The 25,958-nt window shown below is 55.4% G+C and overlaps 1 protein-coding gene across 3 annotated transcripts in view; it reads left to right on the top strand.

Moving 5' to 3' along the window:
* The window catches only part of CACNG5 (calcium voltage-gated channel auxiliary subunit gamma 5), a 43,714-nt gene extending 18,446 nt beyond the window's left edge, over positions 1 to 25,268 (top strand). The window contains exons 2-6 of one of the 3 annotated variants that reach the window (XM_082441940.1): positions 16,145 to 16,397; positions 17,879 to 17,965; positions 18,855 to 18,995; positions 22,315 to 22,460; positions 22,665 to 25,268. In XM_082441940.1, coding sequence (XP_082298066.1) covers positions 16,202 to 16,397; positions 17,879 to 17,965; positions 18,855 to 18,995; positions 22,315 to 22,460; positions 22,665 to 22,922 — 828 coding nt within the window. In that variant the 5' untranslated portion in view covers positions 16,145 to 16,201 and the 3' untranslated portion in view covers positions 22,923 to 25,268. Of the gene's footprint in view, positions 1 to 14,505; positions 16,398 to 17,878; positions 17,966 to 18,854; positions 18,996 to 22,314; positions 22,461 to 22,664 lie in introns of those variants that run through there. The other 2 variants (XM_082441939.1, XM_082441938.1) reach the window with 2 other exon arrangements.
* Positions 25,269 to 25,958: the final 690 nt, after the last annotated feature.

Raw genomic sequence — 25,958 nt, 5'->3', positions numbered from 1 at the left:
CCTGCGCTCTAGAGCCCACGAGCCACAACTACTGAGCCCGTGTGCCACAACTACTGAAGCCCGCGCACCTAGAGCTCATGCTTTGCAACAAGAGAAGCCACCGCAATGAGAAGCCCACCCACCGCCACGAAGAGTAGCCCTGCTCGCCACAACTAGAGAAAGCCCGTGCGTAGCAACAAAGACCCAACGCAGCCAAAAATAAAAATAAATAAATTTTTTTTAAAAGACAAATTCACCCATAATCTTGTGATCAAAACAGCCACTACATATATTTTTGCTTTCATCATCCCACGTTAACAGATTTTTTTTTGTTTTTACAAATCAGCAAACCACTGATACTTTGTGTCTCACTTTTTTTTCATTTAACATTTCACAGCAATGACTACGTAATGGTAGATTGAGTGGATAAAGCATAGTTCATATAAATAACGCCTTCCTTTCAGAAAACCGTTTTGGTGGTTTTTAGCATTTTGCTGTTACAGACAACATCTTTGTGTATCTTTGTCTGTTTCCTTAGCGGCAATTCCCAGAAGTAGACTTGTTGGGACCAAGAGAAGTGAAATGCTTAATGCTCAGTGCATGTTGCCAGATTGCTTTCCAGAAGGATAAACCAGTTAGTACTCTCGCGCAGAGTATGAAAGATACTGTTTCAGAGGTGAGATTGTTTTTTTCTAATTAAACTTGTATTTTTTAGATAAGTTGTAGATTCACATGCAGTTGTAAGAGATCATACAGAGAGTGCCCATGTACCCTTCACCCAGTTTCCCCCGATAGTAACATGTTGCAGAATTGTAGCACAGCCAGGGTGTTGACAGGGATGCAGTCGAGATGCAGGACATTCCACACCGCAAGGTTCCCGCGTGTTGCTCTTCCATTTCTTTATTTTTGTCATTTCAAGAATGTTATATAAATGGAACCATGAGGTGCAGTTTAAGGAAAATTATTATGAAAAACGCAGAGGTAACAAAGTTACAAACAGAACTATAGAAAATACAATTTGAATTAGGTAGTCTCTAGACACGCACTGTCCAATAGAAATATAATGTGAGCCACATAATGTAATTTAAAATTCTCTAAGGAAACATTAAAAAAGTATAAAGACATAGGTAAAACGAATGTATTTTTTAGCACAATATACCATTTTGCCATGGCACCTATGTTTTTACAAATCATTAATGAGATATTTTACGTTCTTTCCTCATGCTAAGTCTTAGGAATCCAGTGTGTATTTGTACTAACATCTCGACTTGGACCTGCCACGCGCGTTTCAGGTGCTCGAGACACACATGTGGCTAGCGGCTGCCACGTTGGGTGGCTCGGCCCTGGTCCAGAGTGAATGAATCAAACCGTGAGCGTGGGCTCTGTGCATCTCCAGGCTCGGGAGGGTCCCCCAGTTAGCGAGTGGCTCTCAACCTTGGTTACACATTAGAATCACTTGGGATTTTTAAAGAATACTGATGCCTCATCGCCCCCCCACTCCTTCAGCCCCAACAGAGGGCTGGCAGTCATTGGTCTTGGAAGCAAAGCAGCATCATTGGGATTTCTTTAAAACTCCCCGGGTGACACTGACGGGTAGGCCTGCTGGCATGGAGGCCTGGGGCTGTGTCCCGTCGGGTCCTGACGTGCCCTGGGAATCTGGGAGAGGCCCTGGGGACCCCTTCCCCATCCCCATCTCAGGTCCTGCCCTGACCTCTTGGAGAGCAGGCACTTTCCTCTCTTAGCAGTTCTGGAGGTTTCTGTGCTTCCGACCCTGCAGAGTCCCACCCTGGTCTCTGCCTTGTTCAGTTGTGAGGCTGGTTTTAAAGTGAGATGCACACAAGCTCCCTCCCCTGGTGCTCCCGCCCTGGGGTCAGCCGCCTCGGGGGCCAGTCTTGCCTCCTTTCTGGGTCAAGGAATGGAGATGAGCGTTTGCCAAGAGCCCGTGACCTACTCTGTGTTATGGAGCCCTCACAGCCACTCGGGAAAGAAACACCCCTTCCTGCGTCGTCGGTGGGACTCTCAGGGGCTGAGCCAGTGGCCGGGGGCCGGAAGCCAGACCACCTGGCCCAGGGCCCCGCTGGGTGTCCAGGCGGCCTCAGTGGGTGACGAAATGAGGCATCAGGCCGCGGGGCGCGCTTGGCCTGCTTTGTGCTCGTTTTCCAGGCTCCTCCGGGCCCCGCGGCCCTGGGGCCCGTGAGGTGGGGCTGCCGGCCGGGAAGCGTGCAGAGCAGCAAAGCTCGCCTCTCCACCGTGTCACCAGCCCGCTCCTGGGGGCCCTGGGGGCCCTGAGGTCCCTCCCCAGGCCTTCGGTTCCGTCGTGCCGTCAGGAAACACTGAAGTCTCTCCAGAAGCACAGTCGGCACCTCGACTTCCTCTCTAGAGAGTCACGAGGTGTGTCTGGAGCCCAGACTTGTGGGCTCAGCGCCGATCCTGCAGGGGCCACCGGGCCACCGTCCGGGACCTGCGTGGAGGGAGGGCGGGCCTTGGCCCTGGCCGCCTGTGTGCGCTCACGGGAGAGGTGCTCCGGGGCAGGCCGCCGGGGCCTCGGGGCGTCCTAGACACTGTTTCGCCTTAAGTCCCCGGGGGTGGAGAGGGAAACAGGAAGCCTCGTGCTGAGAACGAGCTCCTCGAGAAACACGTCAGCCTCTTCTGCGCTTTTCTCTCCTTGCCCGTCTGGTCCAAGGCGCTCGCCCCCAAGTGGCTGCGCTGTCCTTCCGCGCTGACACTGGGGGGCCTGGGACGCTGGGCTCGTGGGGTCCCCTCCTGGACCTGCAGCAACCCGTCCGGCTCTTTGCATGACCCCGTGCCCGGGGCGCAAGGCGGCCAGGCTGGGCTGCGTGGGGGGCGGCAGGGCCGCGGGGGGAAGGAGGGCGGGGCGGCTTGGACCACTGGCGTCCTCACTATCATATCCTGAGGTATCGTACATTGTGCTGCGGACAGGGAAGCCGTACCAGCAGCGGGTGTTGCCAGAGGCGCACCCCGGTGCTGTGTCGCCCAGCCGGGCCACGTCGACTGTCCCGCCAGGGTCCTCCCGCCGCAGCACTGCTCTCCGGAGAGGCGTGCCTGCGGGGGGGCTCCGAGCTGGCCGCCGAGTGCGGCCGGGTAGCTTCTCCGAAGCCAGACTGCTTTTCCTCCCCGCTCTCCGCCCACCCCCTCCTTTCTCCCTTCTCCCAGAAGGAAGCATCAGCAGAAAAAGCAGTGTCTCGCTAGACACTGGTTCTAAGCATGGAGGGGGCTGGGTGTAGCCAAGAATAACCTGCAGTGTCCAGCAGGGACACTCAGCTGCCTCCTTCCCCTCCTCCATAATCACTGTTTTATACAGAAAATATCTGGTTTGTCCGTCCACCTGAGTGGTACAAAGGCCAAGGAGAAAAGGACCTGAAACGCTCAGCCCTCTTACCGTAGGCAAGAGCCTAGGCACGTTGACAGCGAGGAATCTGCGCTGCCCGGCAGAGACAGTTTCCCAGGTGGTGAGCTCAGCAGTCTGGAGACGCCCCTGTGCAGCTCACGAGAACCAGGCTGAGAGGCGAGGGAGGGGTGGTTTGGGCTGGCAGAGAACACGGCCGGACTGGGGGCTCAGATCCCGGCTCCCTCCGTCCCTAGCTGGGTGAACTTGGGCGAATGGCTTGGCCGCCACCCCCCTCCTCTGTGAAGCGGGGATGACGACCCCGGTTAGGGTGAACTCTGTGCGCTCGCGCTGCGCCAGGCGGGGTCCCCGTTTTAACCTGGTCACGTGTGTTGCCTCATCGACGACGCATAACCGTACGCACAAGTTACTCGTATTAAACATCCCCGTTTTAATAACAGTGCCCAGCGCGAGGGTGGTTGTGAATTACGTGTAGCTGCTATGAACAGTGTCTGGTACAGAGTCCTGGCCCAGTAACCATCAGCCTGCGGGAACTGGGGAGGCAGAGTGTCCGTTAGGTGACGCTGAGGAAGGAGAAAACCCTGGGTCAGCTCTCCCTGCAGGCTCTTTCCGTCTGAATCTGATGGATGGCCAGTGTCGCCAGAATTAGATCAAGTCTGAACCTTTTTCCTGTCTACACGTATTAAGACACAGGGTACAAAATTGTTTTTCGTTTCTCGCTGGCTTTTATGGCACCGGTAGCTGCGTGAGCAGGTGGAGACGGCCACGCGGGCGGGCTTCTGATTACCATCAATGAAGACATCGTGCCACTGAATTATGTAGTCTGCAACCCCCGTTGCCACTCTGTTTCAGCGGGATCTAACGGAAGAAGGAAGTATGCAAGTCTCCCTGCCTTTTCTAAAGGCGATTTTGGTTTCCACAGACGCTGTGAGATAAAAATCTGTTTCTGTCGGGGTGGAAGTCGGGGCTTGGGGCTGGCCAGACGTCTGCTAGTGGGCTGGTGCGTCTCCTCTGCTCCCAAGGTCCCTGACGTGCCACACAGCCGGTGTGTGACTTGGGGCCGAGGGAAGGGTGTGTCTGTGGCTCGTGGCTGGTGGCGGGGCTGCGAGTGAGGAAGTCACAGGCCAGAAGGACAGAGGCTCCCAGGCTCAGACAAGGTTGCTCGGGAACCCACCTCCGCGTGGTTGAAGGAGGGTGCAGAACTTTTTAAATGGACGAGAGGCTGGTGTCCGTCGCTGACGGGGGAGAAGCGGGGTCTGCGCTTGGACACACCTAGGTTTGAATCTCGCCTCTGTCGCTCAGGAGCTGGGCGATCACCGCGGCTGCAGCCTGAGACTAATAGCGCGACTTGGCGAGGAAGGTGTCAGAGGAGGTGTGGGTGCGCAGTGGACGGCAGCTGTCCTGACCGTCGTGGTCGCCGTTTGTCCTGCTCTGACGCTTACGGTCTCTGAGCTTCGCACGCCTGTTCGTGCCCGGCACGCGTTCGTCAGGCAGGCACGTGAGATAGAAATGATGGTCCCCGTCATCTGCCAGCCCCTAAGCCGGGCCCAGCTCCCTTATCCAGCGCCCCCAGTCTTTACCCGTGTCAGCTCCCTAGTCCCCAGAGCCAGCCCACGAGGGAGCGTTGCTGCGATCCCATTCTCCGGATGAGGGAACCGCTTGGGAACTCCGTGGTGAGTCATCTAATGAAGCCCTCAGAGAGCTCGCCTAAGTGGGTGTCTCTCCAGCCGGGAGTTGAATCTCACATCGTTTGATTCACGGAGCCGCGGGAGAGGGGGTGGCTAGGAAAAACGAAGAGAGGAAATGGAGCCCTGGTCCCGGCCCAGGCCCCGGGGTTGGGGGTGGGATCCAGCGGATGGCCAAGGGGAAGAGCCACGGGGGCCGGAGACGCCCTGACCCAGAGCCGGGCCTTCAAGGAGGACAGCGGCCCCCAAGCCCCCACCTCTGCTGGTCCCCGCGCCAGCGCAGGCTCGACGCTCCCTCCGGACCACCCAGCCAGGTCCTCTTCTCTTCCCGCTGCTTGGAAGGCCGGACCTCAGCCTGCGAAGTCCCCGCACACGGAGGGCCTTATCTTGTTCTCATCTCCGCCACGGCAGGTGCTGGCTCGGGATGGAGAAACTGGCTCTCAAGGAGTGGGCAGAATGGGGCATTTATCCCTTATTCTTTCCTCCTCAAAGCATTGCCCGAAAATGGGAGTTCCTGGTTTTTAACCTCAAGCCCCCTGAACGCATATACCTGCGGCATGTGATCGTGCAGCTGCCGTCCGTCCCCTCTGTGCTGCGTCAGTGGGGCTGGTCCTTCCCTTGGCCTGAGACGGGCCCTTGGGCAGCCTCCGTGGCTCTTCGGGTCTCTCAGTGACACCAAGCTCCCCGGCAGTGACTGGACTGTCCAGTCCCAAACGACGGCCCAGCCTTCCGACGTGATGCAAAATGGCAGCAGCCGCCCGCCGCTAGCTCAGCTCTGCTGCGGCGGGAAGCCCGGCGGCGCCTCCAAAGGGTGCGGCTGGTCCCCGCCGCTGCCCTCCCGCCTCAGGCTGCAGCTTTGGAGAGAGGGAGCAGGAGGGGGAGGTGGGAGAGGTAGACGCGCCCCTGCTTGGCCGGGGTGGTCGTGAGATGGCCCGGGCTTTCTGGGCTCGGGGGTCTTCAAGGCTGGGTCTTTCTCCCATGGCCCTTTCCTTGGGCTCTTCATAGACCCCTCCGCCCCTAACGCCTTCTAACTTGTAGCTCCCTTCGTGTGGGTTTTGCGCTCTTCCGTGGTTCCTTCCTCACACTCATGGGGATCCGACGGTTCTCCCCCAGCTTCTCTCCGCCGAGCCTCCTTCACCCCCCACCCCACCCCGGCAGCCATCCTGAAGGACCTGCGTCCCTCCGTGCCAGCACCCTCCGGCCCGCCCCCGGTCGCTGGCAGGGCTCCTACATCCCAGCCCCGCAAACTTGGGCAGTTCAGGTTGGCAAAGAGCCGCCAACTCTCCATCACCCGCGCAAGAAGCCAACATCTCTCTTCTTTTAGACTTTCCGGGCCAGAGTCACACTCCAGGCCACTGGGCTCCCAGCGTGCACTGGACCCTCGCTCACCAAACTGGAGGTTTAGGGGAGGGGTTTCCCGCCCTCTGTGGGACAAGGTGTGTTTGACAACTAGGGGCGTTCAGTAGCCCCTTCTCACATTCCTCTTCACAAATCTCTCCCGATCTTCTGCTCACGGAACGGTTTCACCATCAGCGCGGTGAGCTCCTTAGGAGTCGTGACTCCAGCTCTCCATCACCTAATTACTCCAGGTCTTACGGCAGCTCTGCTTACAGTTTTGGAATATAGATGGAAAAGTTGTACAAAATGTCAAGCTTATATCCATGCACTTCCTTTGTCTTCAGGTCTTGACCCCTGAAACCTTGGTTTCCTTGATTTCTCTGCAATGTCTTCAAACCGATACTTTACATTTTATTCAGCTGTTCTAATTATTTTCAGCAGGAGGGTTGGAATCACACAAGCTTGTGCATTGTAGCCAGAAATAGAAGTCCACCCTCCCTTTTCAGTTCCATGGACTGGCTTATTTTTTTCATCTGCATCAAACTGTTTTAATCATTGTCACTCTGTAACATGCATAAATATTTGGTAGTTCCCACTTATCCATCTTTATTTTTAAAGGAATTTTCCTCGCTCTCCTCAAATGTTGCTTCCTGTAAACTGACCCCAGAGTCATCTTCTAGGGAGAACTCATTGCATTGAATTCATCAATTAATTTAGGGAGAGCTGACATTTTTATGGCATTGTCTTCCTATCCAAGAAACAGGATGTATTATTTTATTTATCAGTCTTGTTTTATGTTCATCAGTAGTTTTAAGGTTTTCTTTATATAGCACTAGCACATAATTTGTTAAGTTTATTCCCCAAGAGTTTGCTGTTTTGTTGCTACATAGATTTTTTTCCCCCTGAGCATTATATTTTCCAACTGGCCACTGTATTATAGCTGTTGATTTTTTTATAGGTCATTTTTGTGTTCGGCCATTTATCTCAGCACTTGAGTTTTCCCTAACGGGTTTTTCAGCTGATCTTGATCTGGGCATGCGTGTGTCTATAGTCTTTCACAGGTGATGACGATGGGTCACCTCAAAAAGTCTCAAGACACTGATGTAAGATGCTTTGCTTTACTTAGGAGGTCCTGCATTTCCTGAAGTATCATTCATAGTATAGACGCCTTTGTCTTGAAAACCCTGTTGACGCAGCAAGCATAGCCCTCAGGGCTGAGCAGAGCCCAGGTTCCAAAGCTTCCTTTATTCTCAGCAGAGATGGGGAGGGACTCTTTCGACCTGGAACAGTTTGGAGTTCTCTGTGTCCATACAGGCAAACCTGCGTTGTGCCTTAGGTAGCAGGGGTAAAATGCCTTTGAAATCTTTCAAACAAATCTTGACAATACTTCTCAGAATGCTAAAATATTCCATATCCTTAAACCCAGAAATTCCACTTGTAGGAATTTATTCGGAGAAAATACTTGCAGATGTCCGCAGATACTTAGCTCTAAGGATGTTTATCCGTCGTTGTTTACAACAGGGAAAATTTTGGAAACAACCTAGCTGTTCTACAGTAGGGAAGTGGTTAAATCAGTTTTGGTACATCCAAGTCAGAGGATATATATTCTGTAGCTACTAAAAATAATGTAGGAAATACTGACGGTTTTTAAGTAAAATAAAATCAGGCTATACTATGGTGTGTGCAGTATGGTCACATTTGTAATGCATGGACAAATTCTAATTTGCATAGAAGAATTCTGCAAAGAACATAATATCAAAGATACAGATACCATTACAACTGCCTGATTAGCGCTCCGTCGCTAGGTGTGTTCCCGCTTGACTTGGTGTCTGCGGCCACGCCGTTGGGGAAACACTGTGGATCCTGTAGAGAGCATTTTGCTGGACCCTCAGTAAAGTGTTGGCCACAGTCTCTCCAGCTGAGCTTCTTTTTCTGCAAGAGCAGTGACCTTTGGTGGGTGGTCATGACGCCCCTGGGTCCCCTATGGAAACTGTCTGTCGGTAACCTCCTGCCAAACCGAGGGTGAGAGGAGTTTGATTACACACCGACCTTCCCTCCAGGAGGTTTGGACCCAGGTCTGCACCCTCAGCTGTGTAGCCTGGACTCCTGGCAGACGGGTTTGCTGTGGCTGTGAGCTTAGTCTTGGGGCAGGCAGAGCTCGAAATGCAAGACTCCTCGGGTCTTGCTTTGTCAAAGGACCATGAGTCTTTGCCCAGCGCTGCTCACGTGCTCCAGAGGGCATCAGCAGTGCGGCAGAGAGAGCTCAGTGGGGCCAGCATGGAAAACAGGTCCCTCGTCAGCTCCGGCCAGCAGCTCCCTCACACTTGGCGGAGGGCAGTGTCTCTAACTGAAGGGTCGGCGGAGGTGGGGGGGTCTCCCACATTGGGACATAATGACACCTAGGGGTCTCCAGGCTTCAGGTGCCACGCTCCCTTCTGATGCTGAGCCTGTGTTGTGTGCGACACTTAATAAGCACTCGGTACACGTTTGATGATATTATATTTATTATCTGTGTCTACAGAGATGGCACTGTGCCCACCGCCAAGACACCCTTTTACATCATTATGCAGAACGGCGTTGCTCTCCAAATGAGAGAAACCTACAACCTCTCCAATCCCAAAGCCTTAGTTGATATGGAGATAAGAAAGGAGACAGAGGGGCTGAAATTTGGCGGGGGGTGGGGGGTGGAGTGAGGAAAATTCTGCAGGGACCAAACGCCATGATGAGAGGGAGGTTGGAGAGCTGGGTGGAGATGAGAAGGTCTGGACCATTTCGCCCCTTTTCAGGGACAGATTTACCCTATTAAATCCGCCCTGTTGTTCGCCGCTCCTTGGGTGTCAACCGGTGTCACTTTCTGACTGTACTCAGGTGGCATGAGGGGGTCCAGCCTTATTCGATAGCACGTTCATAAATCCTCGCAGTAGCCCTTACGAAGCTACCCCTGCGTTACAGATGAGGAGACTGAGGTTCAGTGTGACCGTGTGACGTGCCCAGGACGGGACAAGGGAGAACCAGCATGCAACTCAGAGCCGCCTGGTCGCAAAGCCACGTGCCATTCGCTCCCTGACACGGCTACAGATCCCGGGGATTCAGCTGTGATGCTCAGGGGGTCCATTGCTAAGTCACATTCTGGTCAGTCACACCTGGGATTCACATCGTACTTAAGCAGTGAGACGAAGACGCTAATAAATCAGTAATGAAGTTGTTTTGATAACTTCTGCTGCCTGTCAGATCACCTCAAACATAATGGTATAAAACAACAACTACCTTATTTCATTCATGATAACTTGGGTCAGGAAGTTGGGCAGGTCCTGCTTGGAGCTTCTCATGCAGACGCCGTCAGGTGTTGTCTGGGGACGCAGGCATCCCAAGGCTCACCTGGCTGGACGTCCAGGATGGATGGCTCAGTCCCGTGGCTGGCAGCCGATGCTGGCTGGCAGCTAGGAGCCCAGCTGGGCTATCAGCCAACCACCTGGGCATGGCCTCCAAAGCAGCTCTCTCAACCAGGGACAGTTGTCCTCCCGGGGACATGGTTGATGGCAGCTGCGGTGCTACTGGCATCTGGTGGACGGAGGCAGGGAAGCTGCTGAACGGCCTCCCTGCAGCAAAGAATTGTCCAACCCAAATATCCACAGGGCCGGGGTTGAGAAACCCTGCCCTAAAGCAGGGGGGGTCTCTGGGGTGTCCGACTTACGTGGGGTCTGGCTTTCCCCTGAGCGAGCTCCCAGGAGAACTAAGTGGCAACTGCATCTCGTTTTATGACGCAGAAGACACATAGCGTATGTGCTGGTGGAAGTGGTCTCAAACCTGCCTGGACTCAGGGGAGGAGGCGTGAGTAGACCCCATCTCTCAGCGGAAGGAGCGCCAAAGAATTGGGGTCACTTTTTTTTTTCTTTTATTTATTTTTTGCTGTGCTGGATTTTCATTGCTGAGCACAGGCTTTCTCTAGCTGCGGTGAGCGGGGGCTACTCTTTGTTGCGGTGCGTGGGCTTCTTATTGCAGTGGCTTCTCTTGTTACGGAGCACGGGCTCTAGGCACGTGGGCTTCAGTAGTTGTAGCATGTGGGCTCAGGAGTTGCAGCTCACGGGCTCTAGAGTGCAGGCTCAGTAGTTGTGGCATGTGGGCTCAGGAGTTGTGGCTTGCGGGCTCTAGAGTGAAGTCTCAGTAGTTGTGGTGCACGGGCTTTAGTAGTTGTGGCACGCAGGCTCAGCAGTTGTGGCATGTGGGCTCAGAGTTGCGGCACGTGGGCTCTAGAGCGCAGGCTCTGTAGTTGTGGCACACGGGCTTAGTTGCTCTGCAGCATGTGGGATCTTCCCGGACCAGGGCTGGAACCCGTGTCCCCTGCATTGGCAGGTGGATTCTTAACCACTGCGCCACCAGGGAAGCCCTGGGGTCACTTTTTAAACACCAGGGAATGAACTGGGGATCAGCACCGTGGAAAGTAGGCAGGTCACAGGACCGCTGGGGGTTGCCCTCTGGTCACCAGTGGGTCCTGCTGGGAGCTGGCCAGGCTGGTGCTGAGTCACTAGACCAGCTCCCGGGAGCAGCTGGGAAGCCCTGACAAGAACCCCTGGCCCCCAAAGCCTGCATTAGGGCCCACCAGCTTTTCTCTGGGCTGCTAGGAAATGGGGATCAGGGTGTCTGCACTGGACTGTCCTTCCGCTCTCTCCCCGCTTTCCTCTGACTTCACCCTGTCCGTCCTCCGCAGCAGCTCCCTGGCCGGCCTCACTCACGCCTGTAACCTCGCCTGTGTCCTACATCTAAGCGCTTCGCCGCACGTCCTTTTATCACTGGCTTGGGCAGGGAAATGTGCCGTTAGTGCTTTAACCTGCACGAGACGTTTCTCCCTAATTGCTGGTCGTGGAGGATAGTTAGCGACTGTTAATTCCTGATAATTAACAAGCTAATGCTTAAAGGTAATGGTCCCCAGGTAGTCATCTTAAAAGACTCAAAGCTTCCGTGCTTTCTAAGCCCCAGGCTCCGAAGGACGACCTGCATCTCAACATCTCTCGCCTGGGAGTTCGAGGGCCCCTGCGTATTCTTTACGAGGGCAGTGATTGGAGAATTGTTGAGTCTGGTCTTTAACCTAGTTTTCTTCTCTGGATGTAGAAATAATACATGTTCTTTTAGAAGCTTTGTCAAGCCCAGAAAAGTAGAGAGAAAATCAAATATACATAACCTTATTACTTGGAAACATCCACTGTCAACATTTTGGTTTATTTCTTCCCAGTCTATGAATTTCTTTTCACAGTTGGGTTCATGTTAAACACGTGCTTTCACATCCAACTTTCTTCTTTTTTTTCTTCCCTTGTGGTGGCAACTTATTAAAAAAGGTCTCCCTACCCTCCTGCAGAAAAATCAAAGGAATGTTGTAGAGGGCGGATGGGATCCACGGGAGAAGGAGAAACAGTGCGAAAGCAAAGACTTGGCCCAGGGCCCGATTAGGTGGGAGCTGGGAATTCATCCTAGGCCGGAGTGTCTTCAAGGGGACTCCTGTTCCCGCCCTCACCAGCTGAAGATTGGGTAGAAAAACATGTGCACACATGTGCGCGGTTACACAGGAAGGAAGGCTGGAAGGCAGTGAACTCAGGTGTTAGTAATGGTGTTGTTTTCAGAGTGGGGACCGGCGGTTTTCATCGTCTGCTTTACAATTTCCCATGCAGCACAGAGGAAAACTCTGTGCTTCCGCATAAAGATCTTCACTTCACAGACTTGCCCCTCCACGGCACTGCCTGGTGACCTCAGGTAACTCTCCCCGCTGGACCTTGACTTCCTTATCTGTGCTTTGAGGGAAATATTAGTCTTCCTGCCCTACAAGGTGGTTTTCAGACTCCGAAATGCTGAGTTAGTGCATCTCCATGAAAAGATACGCTCAGGTGACTCCCAGTAGTAAACCCAATAGGATCAAGAAACAGCCCTGACATAGCCCTTGGTTGTGTACAAAGACAGTCTCCAAAAATTGTGTGCCACCCATTTCCAGATTCCCTAGTGGCTACTTTGCATGTCCCTCTCCCCCAGCACTTCTTGAACCTGTTTATTTCTTCAGTAGGAGGCAGTATTGCTGCAGTGGAGACTTTGGAGTGAGACCTGGGCTTAAATCCCGAGTCGGCCACATGCCTGTGACGTCCTGGAGGCTACTTAGCATGTCTAACCCTCAGCTTCCCCGGCCATGAAATGGGGCCAACACCACTGATGGGTTTGTCCTGAGGTCCTAATGAGAAACTGTATGATAAAGAGCTGTTCAGTTCTCAAGTCAGTGAGATCATTTATTGGTAAATAAAGGTGATTTCACAATAGAAGCATCCGTTCAACTGTGCAATGAATGAGATTGTTATTTTTCACTCCGTGCAGAGTAGGGAAACATGTTACCACTCTGAAAAGGGGACTTTCCTGTTTTCCCAAGCTCGCCCCGGGCCTCAAGCTCTGCTCTTGTAGAGATTGGCAGTTTGGGTCACCTTGGGCCTCTTCTTTCATTTCTTGCTTTTATAGATTCAGATCCAATCTTCTCTCCATTTTCATCTTTCCAAATCTCCAGGACCTGAACCTTTTCTGTCTGCCAAGCTTAGCATTAAAATTGGCTGTTACGCTCCGAACGGTCACTAGCTGCTGTATTTAGAAAGCCTCGATCCATCTGCCCTGCAGAAGCAGGGGCTTTGCCCATTGGTGCTTGATAAGAATACCTTACACCAGCATCCTGCATTAGCTTGTTCGAAGCACTGTCACACCTGCTGTGGCGCTGAATCCCCCAGCAGTTCTGTCTTGTTATTCTTCACGTGGGGGGCAGCAGTGTCCCCAAAGTGGATTTCACAGAACAAAACGCCATTGTGTGGCCAAAACAGTCTGGAAAAGAGTGGGATGAGCGGAGCTAAGCGGACTTTTCAGGCTTTTAACCTGTGAATGTGCAGTGTGATTCTTCAAGACCTAGATGCAGTGCCTCCCAAGTTTTTCTTCACCAGAGCATTTTTTGCTAGAATATTCCATGGAAGTTTTGCTCTATGGAACTCAACTTAGAAAGGTCTTGAGAATGAGGCAGGATAAATTCAAATGTAGGCACGTCACTCGCTAGCTGAGTGACCTTGGGCAAGTTTCTTAACCTCTCTGATTCTCAGTTTGCTTACCTATAAAATGGGGTTGGTAATATGGTTGTAAAGATTAAAATAACGTGCTCAGCAGAATGCCTAACAATGATAAATACTCAGTATACTTCAGCTTTTATTGTTATCCTCTCCCTCTATGTTCCCTGGGAGAGGAAGGGGCCTCAGGAAGGTTAATTTCCCAACTTTCCGCGGCTACTCCGAGACAGGCTGAGCGTGAAGCCCAGGCCCCTGCCTCTCAGCCCAGGGCTCTTCGCATCACACAGGGCTGGTTTCCTCACTCATTCCTCTCTCCTCCCCTTACCCCCACTCACCATCCTTGGGGTTCCAATTCCGTCCCCTCTGGCAGATATTGGGGTTTTATGAGCCTCAAGTGTAAGTGAAAGTACTTACTAAACTGCTGTAAAAATCTTCGTGACTGCAACGCATCCACCAACCCGTGCAGGCGTTCCCAAGGTGCCTGCAGGCAGCCTGCCCTGCCACCCCTCACGTCCTCCTCGGGACCCCAGGTTCCACCAGTTAGGACCCTGCCCACCCTCGTGTCGCAGTTGTTTTGCTGTCGTTTCCTATTTTTCCGGCTTGTGAGCTCCGACAGAGCCTCTGATTCCTTGGCTTCTGCTGCGGCAGCGAGCACGGGGCCCCCACGCGGGAGGTGCTTTGGGAGATACTTGTAACCAAATCGGGGCTGAGCTGCCCGCTCCACCTCCCAGCCCACTGCCTGGGGAACGGCCGGGTTTGTGGGGACGGGGTAGGGGGAGGGCTGGCTGTTCTGCGTTTCACTTTTTCCTTCTCCGTCAAAGCCAGTGCAGGAGGGACTGGCGTGCAGGAAGCCCCTGTGCTCTCCAGCCTGGCGGACGGGAGCCTTTGCCTCCAAGTGTTCCCAGGCCTCCAGGAAGCCAGCGTAGGGCTCAGTCTGCAGACCAGTCGGCCCTCCCGGGCTCAGAGCGGGGTCCCTGCTGTGGAACCCGGGCCAGGATGTCCCTCCTTCTTGCAAAGAGCATCCGTTTTCCTCCCCCCCCCCCCACAGCAAGCGCAGACTGCACAGAGGACTCAAGCCTCCAGGCTTGAGTGTGGCTTCTGTCCCCTTTCAGCAGCTGAGCCAGGATCCCCCAGTGCCTCGGCTGAGGTGTGACACCAGGCCTTGGGGAAGCCTTCCAGGCCACCACGGGGGCCCTGAGCTTCGGGGGGCAGCTGACTCTTCCCTGAACATTAATCTCCTGTTTCAAAATTTCTGACTTTGCATCATCGCGAGGGGCCCGTGAAAGATGCCGGCAGCCTGGCAACGTGGCAAACATGACTGGCTTAGATGAGACGCACACGGCTGAGTTGCCCCTGACGCCACCCTCTTCCAGAGATACCTCTGCCCACCTCCAACAGCCCCACTGGGTGACCCTCTTCTGGGCTCTCATCACATCCTGGGCTTTCCCCGCCACAGCCGTTACTACGTTGGACTGCAGTCACCTGTTTGCTTGGCAGACTTTAGCAGGTATACAGCTCACTTGAATCTTGTTAAAATGCAGATTCTGATTTAGAAAGTTGGAGGGGCCTGAGACTCTGCATTGCTAACGAGTTCCCAGGTGATGCCAAGGCTGCTGGTCCACGGATGACACTTTGAGTGGCAAAGAGCCGTCGTTCTCAACTTGGGCCGCGATTAGCCTCGCAGGGAGCACGGCGGTGCCACGGCCCCTGTAGGAGCCCAGCTGCACCCAAGATCTCTCAGGGTGGCACCTGGGCACGCGGGACTTTCAGATGCTCCCTGGGTGGCTCTAGGTTCCAGGCAGAGTTCAGAAGCCCTGAGCCGGGCTGTGGGCTCCTTGGGGCGGCATCTTACCGCTCACTTATTCCCAGCTCCGTCTCCGAGCCTGGAGCTGGCTGGGCAGGTGTGGTAGGCGTGCTCATGGCTCACCTTGTGTAGACGCTTAGCCTCACTCTGGCTGGTTCAGAGCCAGCTCCGGCCAGTACCATGTGCTGGGCAGACAAGAGTCAGACGGCTTCTGATGAGGTGGGCTCAGGAGGCCCGTTGAGCTTGGACTGTGGCGTGGCTTCTTTACCGGGGCGGACCCAGATCTACAGCTGATTGGAATCCTTGCGGAAGACACCTTCCCAGGAAGCCTCTCTGCCCCCTGCCGCGTCCCCTCTGGGTCCCCTCTGGGTCCCGCTGCTCCCTGCCAGGTGTCCTTGTGCCTCAGAGTCCTTCTCGACCCGGAGAAGCCCACCAGGCAGACTTCAGGCCTCCATCCCTCCTCCCTGCTCCCACATCCTTGGGCAGGTCTCTCCCACAGACCCATCAAGCTGCATTTGCATTGCTTTGGGGGTGGGGGCGCTTTGTCTTCCAGAAGGGAACTCTTCAAGGGCAAGGATGGGGTCACATTCATCCTTTTGTCTCCACGTTGGGTACAGTGGGTTGCTGAATGAATGAATGAATGAATGGCGTTATCCAGCAAGGGAGACTCCCAGAGAGGACAAGGGGGCCCCTCGCAGTGGCCTGTCAAGAAAGCTGTGCGCTCCTGATGGGGAGAGGGAGGTGGCGTGTCTGTCACCCATGGCCTGACTTCCAGGGAGCCGGCCCGCTGGTCTTCATTCATCCATTCGGCCCGGCTGGGTTGACGTCAGTTGCCGCCCAGGGCCCCTCCTCGGAGCCGTGGCCACTACTGCCGGCTCAGCCGCTGTCCTGCCGCCAGAGTCCACTCCCTGCTGGTGGCATCGCGGCCGCAGGCCCCGCTGGGCTGTCCGGGAAGATGGACGCCTGCAGGAGAAAGGCCCTGACCCTGCTGAGCAGCGTCTTTGCCGTGTGCAGCCTGGGCCTGCTGGGCGTCGCGGTCAGCACGGACCACTGGCTGTACCTGGAGGAGGGCGTCGTCCTGCCCCAGAACCAGAGCACCGAGACCAAGATGTCCCTGCACTCAGGCCTGTGGAGGGTCTGCTTCCTCGCAGGTAAGGGCGCCCAGGGCCGGGGACAGCCCTGCCCCCAGAGAGGAGCAGCCGCCACCTCACCCCCCCCGGGGAAGCGATGCCCCTGCTGGAAGGAGGCTGGTCACCGTGGACGACGCTCACGAGCTCTGGGCCCGCTCCCTCCAGTGGCCAGGACCCACTCCAGACTCAAGGCCTGAGTCTCCCTGTCCACCTGGGCAAGTCCTCTCACCCCCGGGACCTGGGTCTCCCCACCTGGAAGATGCCCGTGGCCCCGCTGTCGCCACACCACCCACCCCCGGCTGAGAGAGGCGGCCTCAGCTCCCTGAGTCCTCCGTCTCAGTGCCTCCCCCTTGACTCTGCAAGGCAGGCCCTGTTATCACGTCCACCTCACAAGTGAGGGCAGGAAGATGTAGGGAGGTGAAGCGCTAGCACAGTCACGTTCTGGTGAGGGCCCTCTTCCCGCCTCCTCCCTGTGTCCTCATAGGGCGGCAGGGGGAGAGGGAGCTCCGCGGGGTCTCTTTTAGAAGGGCACTAATCCAATTCATGAGGGCTCCACCCTTGTGACCAGAGCATGAGGATGGGAAGTTCTTAGCACCTTCTCTGTTCCTATGTCCGTGAAATGGCAGGGAGAAAACGCAGGTGCAGGTCTTTGCAACTCTGCCAGATGGTGCAGGCTTTGATCCTGCCCATCAGGGCCTCCTGCCCACTTGCTAGGGCTTCTCTGGAACCCTTGGAGTTGCTACTCCAAGGGCTCTGTCCTTTATCCCTTCATCATGACCCGGAACCAGGCTGCACGAGAAGAGCCTCTCTGTGCCCTGCGAGGCTGGTCGGAAACACCACAGTGGGGTCACGGAGCCTTTCTTGGAGGGCTCTGTAACCCATGTGTGCATGGGGCACAGGGAACACTTGGTCCTCCCAGCCTCATGGTAGGGCTTTGGTGGTTGGCGCCCACCCGTATTTAGCAGGGAGGACCCTGGAGGCCTGGCCTCCCGGTGACGTGTTGAGTCTACTTTGGGAATGGCATCCAACACTGACCTCGCCTCCCAGTGCCTAGACTGTGTGGCATCCGTCTCTGCTTAAATCTGAAGCGGAGTTTGAAGTCAACAGGGTCTGGTTGCCAAAGTGGTCGACAAGGCTTTGGGGGTTCTGCTCCACGACACCCACACTGGGGCACCTAAGCCAGCCACACGCCATCCTCGGTGGAGTCTGTCCCAGAGCCACAAGACGGCCACCAGACATCTGACTCTACCTTGAGTCTGCGGTGATTGCTTTTCATGCAGCTCTCGGTGCTTCTCTGGGAAAGATGTGATGTCAGGACAGGTGTCCACCTCTGCTGTGGGCCACCATCTGGGGACGGGGCCCCCTAGGGTTTGGATCCAGCCCAGGTGTAAATACACAGAGGGTCAAACATCCCAGAAGCACCTGGGAATACCACTTGAATGTGTTAACTTCAAATCCGTGTTCAGAAGGACCCAGAGTGTAAGTGGCTCTTGTCTCCGTAGGTGAGGAGCGGGGACGCTGCTTCACCATAGAGGATGTGATGCCTGTGAGCCCCCAGCTCACCTCCGAGTCCACGGTCAACGTGCTAAGTAGGTGCCTCCGACCTTCCAACCTGGGCCACGGGCTGGACAGGGCAGAGCAGGGCAGAGGGAAGAGGCAGGGTGACTGCTTGTTTCTCAAGAGCCGATGCCCTGACACTCAGATGCTTGTGCTGGCCGAGCTCACAGAGCTCGCTCTGCCAGTTATTTATCCAGGGTGGTGACAGGTTGCTGGAGTCTCCCAGTGCTGTGACCCTGGCAAGTGAGAGGGCACCCATACCCAGTGACTTCCTCTGTTTGGGATGCTCTAACAAAATAGCACAGACAAGGCAACTTGGAAGCCATAGAAATTTATTTCTCTCAGCTCTGGAGATTAGAAGTCCAAGATCAAGGCGCCAGCATGGTCACGTTCTGGTGAGGGCCCTCTTCCTGCCTTCTCACTGTGTCCTCACATGGTGGCAGGGGCGAGGGAGCTCTGGAGGGGGTCTCTTTCATAAGGGCACTAATCCCTTTCATGGGGGCACCACCCTTGTGACCTAAGCACCTCCCAAAGGCCCCACCTCCTATACCATCACCTTGGGCATTAGGTTTAGCAAGTGAATTTTGGTGCGGGGGGGACACAGACGTTCACACCATAGTACCCAGGGAACTGAACCAAGCTCTCTGGCCCCCAGCGAGACTGACGTCATGGCCTTGGCCTCACCAGAGCTGGTTCAGACCCATGTGAACCTGCAGTACAGTTCTGAGTTAGCATAGGCCCTGCAGGCTAAGGGCCAAGGGACGAAAGCCCCACCGAGGAGGGGATGGAGCCCGGGCCGCTCGTGCAGGGCGGGGGCTCGGGGACCAGCTGGTGGACTCTGCCAGGAACATTTGACTCGAGAGGGCGAGCACTGAGTGAGGCTGCTGGAGGCTGACGGCATCCTTCCATCCCCTCGGTCAGAAATGACTCGCTCGGCCACGCCGTTCCCCCTGGTCAGCCTCTTCTTCATGTTCATTGGCTTCATCCTGAGCAACATTGGACACATCCGTCCCCACAGGACAATCCTGGCCTTTGTCTCCGGCATCTTCTTTATCCTCTCCGGTAAGTGGTGCCATTTTCGCTCGTGCACTCTGCACTTCTGACATTTGATTCCTAAACCACTCTGCTCTGGGAAGCCCTGGTCCCGGCTGCGGGTCAGCCCCTGCATAGGACCCGCCGCATCAGTGGCTCAAGCACAACTGAGTCCGAGCTGGAGGAGGGTTCCGAGGACCCGGGCCCATCCATCACCTCTGGAGGAGCAGTGACCTGACAGCTCCCCCTGGGCAGAGCTGGGATGAGAACCCAGGGTCCTCCTCATGCCATACCATCACTGCCGCTTTCCTCTCGTTCCCACTGCTAATGAGTATTCCTGGTTTTCTTGAGGGCTATGTCTTTGTGTTTTTACATGAAAGAAATACAATCTGCCTTAGGAATGATGGCCTCTTCATCTCCCATCCCTCAGCTATCCTCCAGAGACCCCCTACCCCCTACCCTGGGCTACCCAGGCCCCTTCAGTGTGGATCTGTCCTCCTGGACCGACCCCAGACTGTACTCGATCATTCACTCTTTCTTTCGTTTATTCATGTGCTGACTCATCCATTCATGTATCTCCCAGGTCTTATCACTGGGAGCTGGGATCTCTACCTACAGAAAGGGCAGTGTATTAGGGGACATAAACAAGTGGGCAGGAAATGTGGACCCTGCCTGACAAGGGCTCTGACAGCGTCAGCAAGGACTGTTATGGGGGCCAAGGGCAGCGGCGGAAACTCAGACCGGGAGCTGGTCAGGGACGGCCACCAGGAGCAGGCGAGATGGAGGGTGGGTAGGAATTAGGTAAAGAGTGTGAGGTTGGGGTGGGCGGAAGGGAGCCTGGAGGGAAGAGAGAGAATGAAGGCCAGGGGAGACTAAGCTCAATCGTGACTCGTGGTGGCGGGAACGTCAGGAGGATATGGCGAGAGGTGGGGGGCGGCAGCTGAGGTCACCTTGTTGGGGACATTGTGAGAAGCCTCGGGAGGATTTTAAGCTGAGGAAGGACATGACCAGATTTGGATTTTAGAATAATCCTTCTGGAGAGTGAGGGGAGGAAGGAAGCAAGACACGGGGCCGGGAGAGCAGGCGAGAGGCTACTTCATTTGTGCAGGAGGAAGGGGATGGGGAGGGGCTGACAGCGGGGAAGAGAGAAGGGAGAGGCTCATGGACACCTGGGAGGTAAGCTCAGTCGGACGAGGGCTGGGCTTCAAGGGAGGAGCCAAGGGCTAGCGTGGAGTTCTGCTCAGGCCCTGGGTGGGCGGTGTACTGCATCCCTCATCCAGGGATCACAGGAGAAGCAGCAGATTTGGAGCCAAGATCATGAACGTAGAGTGGGAAATGCAAAGTTTGAGGTGCCCATGTGACAGCTGGAAGCAGCGCCCAGAAGGCTGCTAGGGGTCAGGGTTTGGGGCTCCTGGGAGTAGAGACACCAAAGGTGGAGACGGAGCTGTTGGCCTAGGGACTAGGGGAGGGAGTCAGACGTGGAGGAGATTACTGCAGGGGGTGTGGAGAGTGAGCTGGGAAGAAAAGGTGGTAAATGAAGGTCGGCTGTTTCTCCCCTTGAGGGTGTCCTCTGCGTTTTCATGAGCACCTTTTCTTAATGCATCGAGCCAAACGCATGGCTCTCAGGGCATGGATTGTAGATGCCCTGGAGCCCTGGATTTGTTGATAAGAGAGGGGATACAGATGGAAGGTGGGTAGGTGGATGGCTTGAATAATGGACGGATGGATGGATGGATAGACAGATGGAAAGAAAAGATAAACAGCCGCCAGCACCAGGCATTCTGGTTGCCACCCAACTTCCAAGCCACTTTAGGTTCCTTTTCCCAACATTGTCTTGTCAATATAGCTTGGGAGCCAGGTGGCGGTCAGAACACTAGATGCCCAAGAGCTTTTCTTTCTTTCTCCTTCCTTCCATCCATCCATCCATCCTTCCATCCATCCATCCTTCCATCCATCCTTTCTCCCATTCGTCTGTCCATCTTTTTTTCAATCCACCCATCTGCCATCCATTCTTCCATCTATTAATCGCTTCATCCATCCATCTTTCCATCCATCCATCCATCCCTCCTTCCATCGTTCCATCCATCCATCCCTCCTTCCATCCATCCTTCCATCCATCCATCCATCCTTCCATCCATCCATCCATCCATCCATCCATCCATCCATCCATCCTTCCATCCATCTATCCACCCATCCATCCATCCATCCATCCATCCATCCATCCATCCATCCATCCATCCATCCCTCCTTCCATCCATCCATCTAACAAATGTTCATTGAGCACCTGTAGTGTCCTCAGCCCACCCTCTGTACCATGATGTTTCCACCTAGTCCAAGAGATACAGACCCAGGTTAAGCTCTTTCTTTATCTATAAACTTCACAACAGTCAAGGCCACACAGCAGCTTCAAAGCACCTGAGGTTTTTCAGCGGCGGGCAGCAGGACCCGAGATCTCAGACTGAGCTTGGCCACATGAAGTGTTTTAATGACAGCAACAGACAGGGTTCCCTTGGGCCAGCTTCATTCCAGTGTGAGTTAAGTGCCAAGGAAGGCCTGAATCATGCTTGTTTTCCCGTAGCATTCGTCCTTCAAGATGCCCCAGCTTAATCGTGTGAATGGAATCAAACCTGAGCAGCTCGAAACAGTAATTAATTCTGTCCTGTTTCCGTTACAGTCACTGACTGACCGATGCTCAGTCGGTCGTTTGCACAATGGCGGGAGGAGTTCGGGCAGCGCTGGCCTCCTGATGTAACGCTTGCCAGAGCCTGGACGATCTCTCTTTGCCTCTGCTGCCTAACGACCTCAGTAACTGGCCTCGCCCAGGGGCAGGTGGGCTGCACAGAGCCACGGTTACATGACCATCTGTCCAGGCTCTGGAGGCCCTGGCTATCTCTGCCAGCGGAGCCTGCGTTATCCCTCAGTTCAGCGGAAGCCACTTGCTAAGTCAGTGGTTCACACCCTGAGTTCACATGAGCCTTGCCTGGGGAGCACTTAGGACAACACGGTGCCAGGTGCCAGCCCAGGCCACGTGACTCAGAAGGTCCAGGGATGGGGCTCACGGGACGCACATCTAACAGGTGGTTCTGGTCGGGGGGCGGGCAGTGAGAACCCTCGGGCTCACCGTGGCTCGGGAGGTGGCTGGACAGGAGCTTTCTTACCTGCAGCCGTCCGCTTTCTAGAAGGTAATGGTCTAAACAGGGCCTTCAGGAGGAGGGCTCCTGCCCTCTCGAACTCCAGAGTGGGGTCATGGTCACCCAAGGCCGAGGCCTTCTCCCTGAACCCCGAGGGGAGGCGGTGCCCCAGCGGCGGCTCCCCGGCTTCCTTGCCAAGCGCCCCTGCCCCCCTGCAGGCCTCTCGCTGGTGGTGGGCCTGGTGCTGTACATCTCCAGCGTCAACGATGAGATGCTCAACAGGACCAAGGATGCGGAGACCTACTTCACCTACAAGTACGGATGGTCGTTTGCCTTCGCTGCCATCTCCTTCCTCTTAACGGAGGTAAACGCCTCCCCGAGGGCGGGGCGGGGCGGGGCGCTGCCCCGGGAAGGGGGGAGTGGGGAGGCCACGCTCCCCCTGGACCCGCCGCTCTCCCGCCCTTCCCTCCGCGGCCCCGCCCCGCGCCCGCCTTGTCCCCGCCTCGCGCTCGTGCTCCCGCGGCCGCGTCCGAGGCCAGGCCCCAGCACGAGCTCCCCCTGCCTGCAGAGTGCGGGGGTGATGGCCGTGCACCTGTTCGTGAAGCGGTGCACCGCCGAGGACGCGTACGGGCCTCACCCCGGCTTCTACCGCCCGCGTCTGAGCAACTGCTCCGATCACTCGGGCCAGTTCCTGCACCCGGACGCCTGGGCGCGAGGCCGCAGCCCCTCCGACATCTCCAGCGACGTCTCCCTGCAGATGAGCGGCACCCACCCCGCCCCGCTCAGGCGCCCCGACTACCGCCAGCTGTCTTCTTCCCCCTGCTGAGTCCCCGCCCGGACCGCCTGCCCAGACAGCCTTCCCTGCCCCCGCTGCCCCTGGTCTGCGGCCCGGCTGTCCCCGTGCTTAGCTGTTTCCACCTGACCCGTGCCCCCTCGCTGCTCGCCCAGAGGAGCTCCTGCAGCCCAGGGTGGGTGTCAGGAGTCTGGAGCCAGCGAGCGGGATGACTGGTTGAGAGCTGGGGGTCACCCCACCTGTTGAGTGCCAATCACTGGGCGCTCTCCTTCCCTGGGAGAGGTGGGCCTTCCAGCTCTGTCTCCCCCCACCCCGCACCCTACGTCATGGACGCAGGCCAAGGCCAGCTCTGCGATGCCAGGTTCCTTCCAGAGACCCAGCTGGACTGGTGTGCTTGCCAACTGGCCTGGCCCTCGCGTCGTGATCTGGGCTACGGGACCAAGAGGCGGCTGTGATACGGAGCTCTGGCTGGTTCAGAGTCGTCCCGCGCTGTCCTTGTGAAGTCCTCCACCGTTTGTTGTCACCCCCCCCATGCCCTGTCCGCCTCGCCCCTGCCCCACGGCCTGTGGGCCTTCTTCCTCTTCTCCCGCCGGAACTCAGCTGCCCCAGCTTTGGTCCCCAAGGGGCTGAGAGGGGTCTGAGGCCACTCTGATGAAGTCACAAAGAGGTGTTAATGGCGGATGATGGCTTCATATGCATGGCCCGTAATAACATATTTAACAAGGGCCTTTAATGCCTTAACCCAAAGCAGTGGCTCTGAGAACGAGAACTGCAGAAGGTGGCTGGTCCGGGTTCATACTGCCAAGCACTGTTTCAGGCCCGGGGGACACCGTCCCCGCTCACATGGGCAATATTCCTGGTCCAGGTCCCTAAAATCCACTCATGTAGACGGACGTCTATACCACCAAAGTAGAAAGAAGGCAGCTTTCAAAGGGGCTGCCTGGGATTTGGAGCTGGATTTGCTGACGCCTGAGTCTAAACAAGCCAGACTCAGAATGATTTGCTCTCCCGAGGACGCCTGCCAACATCGGGGGTTGGCAGTTTAGTCGTAATACAGGGCAGCATCTGCTTCCTGGGTATGGGGCGTATGTAGGCAGATAGACGCCTCCAGAAGATGAGGTGGCGTGATGCCCGTTTTCCGGGTAGGAAACCTGAAGCCCCTTCCGTGAAGTTCACAGAGGGAAACGGGAAAGGCCCAGTGCCGGACGGGACCCCCTCGGGTCTCCACGCGTCTTCTCGCATGCCCACTTTGGGATTTGAGGTTTTGAGTAGCAAAACAACGCCAGGCTCTCTGCTGTGTATTTTTGCCTCACCAGCTGTTCACTCTTTCTCTTGCTCTTTTTTTAAGATAGCATTTAGTTCTGGGTGCAAAAAGCCACCGTGGGCAACACGTGGGCTCCGGAAGGAAATACAGAAAATCACACTTGTGGCCGGGGTGGCCTTCAGAAGGGGAACGCGTTCGTTTGCTGGGGCTGCCACGGGCTGCGTGGCTTAAACAACAGACAATTACGTTCTCACAGTTCTGGAGGCCAGAAGTCCAAGATCCAGGTGTCAGCAGATTTGGATTCTCTCCAGGCTGTTTTCCTTGGCTTGCAGATGACCATCTTCTCCATGTGTCCTCACAGGGTCTTTTTCCTGCACGCCTGCATGCCCCCTGGTGTCAGACTGGATAAGAGCCCATCCTAACAGCCTCATTTTAACTTAAATCACCTCGTTAAAGGCCCTGTCTCCAAATACAGCCATATTCTAAGTCGTGGAGGGGGGGCTTGAATATACGGATATGGGGCTTTGGGGAGGCGGAGGGGGACAGTTCCGCCCATAAGAGGCAGATTGCCTCGTAGCTGGATTGTCCCCTTGTTCCACAGGATAATAGAGGAGAAACGAGGGAAGGCGACTGTGGTCCCTGTCCTGCCACTGTCCCTGCGTGGGTCCTGGGGAAACCCCCTTCTGCTCCGAAACTATTTCCAAGCCCTCCTCCCACCCCCACCCCCAACTCTAATGATCCAGCCTCGTGCAGAAAGCTCCAGACAGCCTTCCTGTGTGGCTGTTCACCCCTCGCCCGTACACTGATGGCAGCCGGAAAGCCCGCCTTCCACTCCACAGGCACCTGCCGTGACTTGTATCCTTGGTAACCGCTTACAGCTTCACAAGGAAACCGGTGCTCCCCGCAGCAAAGGACTCGTTTAGCGTACTTGGAGACCGTTAGGTAGCATTTCCAAACTGGACAGTTGTTTAGATGTGCTTTACTCCAATTGTTGTCAATGTAATTAGGTCCTCGGATGCACTTTTCTCTCCCTGAAGTACTCTCTCTCTGTCCATGTGCCAGGCTTGTTTTTGTGCACATGGAAAAAATAGAATCCACTCCTGAACACAAGCTGATGGTTGACTGTGAGTGACATCATTAGGATGGGCCTTTATCTGCCTAGATACTGGGCTGCTAAGTCAGGCAGCTCTTACCCTGGGAATGTGCAATTTACACCTATCTTCGGGACAGGTTCTGGGTCCGTGTCTCCCCTCCTGGGTGACGGGTGAATGTATGAATTACTGTGCAACCGTGATAGTTTCTTTTCTGTCTATAAATTCATCTCAGAACTGGGATCTTTGCAGCCTCTCCACAATCAAAAGATTTTTCTCCTCAAAATTTTTATTTTTTCATCCTCAAAATATGGGATGGAGAGACTAATACACCAAAGTCTGCTGCATTATGGAATAAAACTACTCGGGGTTACCAGCCAGGGGTGGGGGACAATTCTGACTTTTGTTCCCTCTCACCTGGAACTCGCCAGCCTTCTTCTTCCTCCAGGGGTTGGTCAGTGCTGTCACCTCACCCCCGGAGATGACCTTCAAAGAAATGGTCATCCTCAGGGCTGCACGGAGTTGAGGGGAGCAGCTGGGGGCAAGTCCACACCAGCTTATCAGTGATGTACCCAAGGAGCACATGTCAGGGAGCCCCCTCCTTAATGTTTGGGTAACTCCTTCCTCCCTAAATAAAAGTGGTGTATTGGGGTTCTCCAGAGAAATAGAACCAGGAAGATACATACATAGATTTATTTTAAAGAATTGGCTCCC

Source organism: Balaenoptera physalus (genome assembly GCF_965194825.1).
Source record: "Balaenoptera physalus genome assembly, chromosome: 20".
NCBI lineage: Eukaryota > Metazoa > Chordata > Mammalia > Artiodactyla > Balaenopteridae > Balaenoptera > Balaenoptera physalus.
Note: the sequence above shows the minus strand (reverse complement) of the source record. Positions and strands in the feature narration are given on the sequence as shown.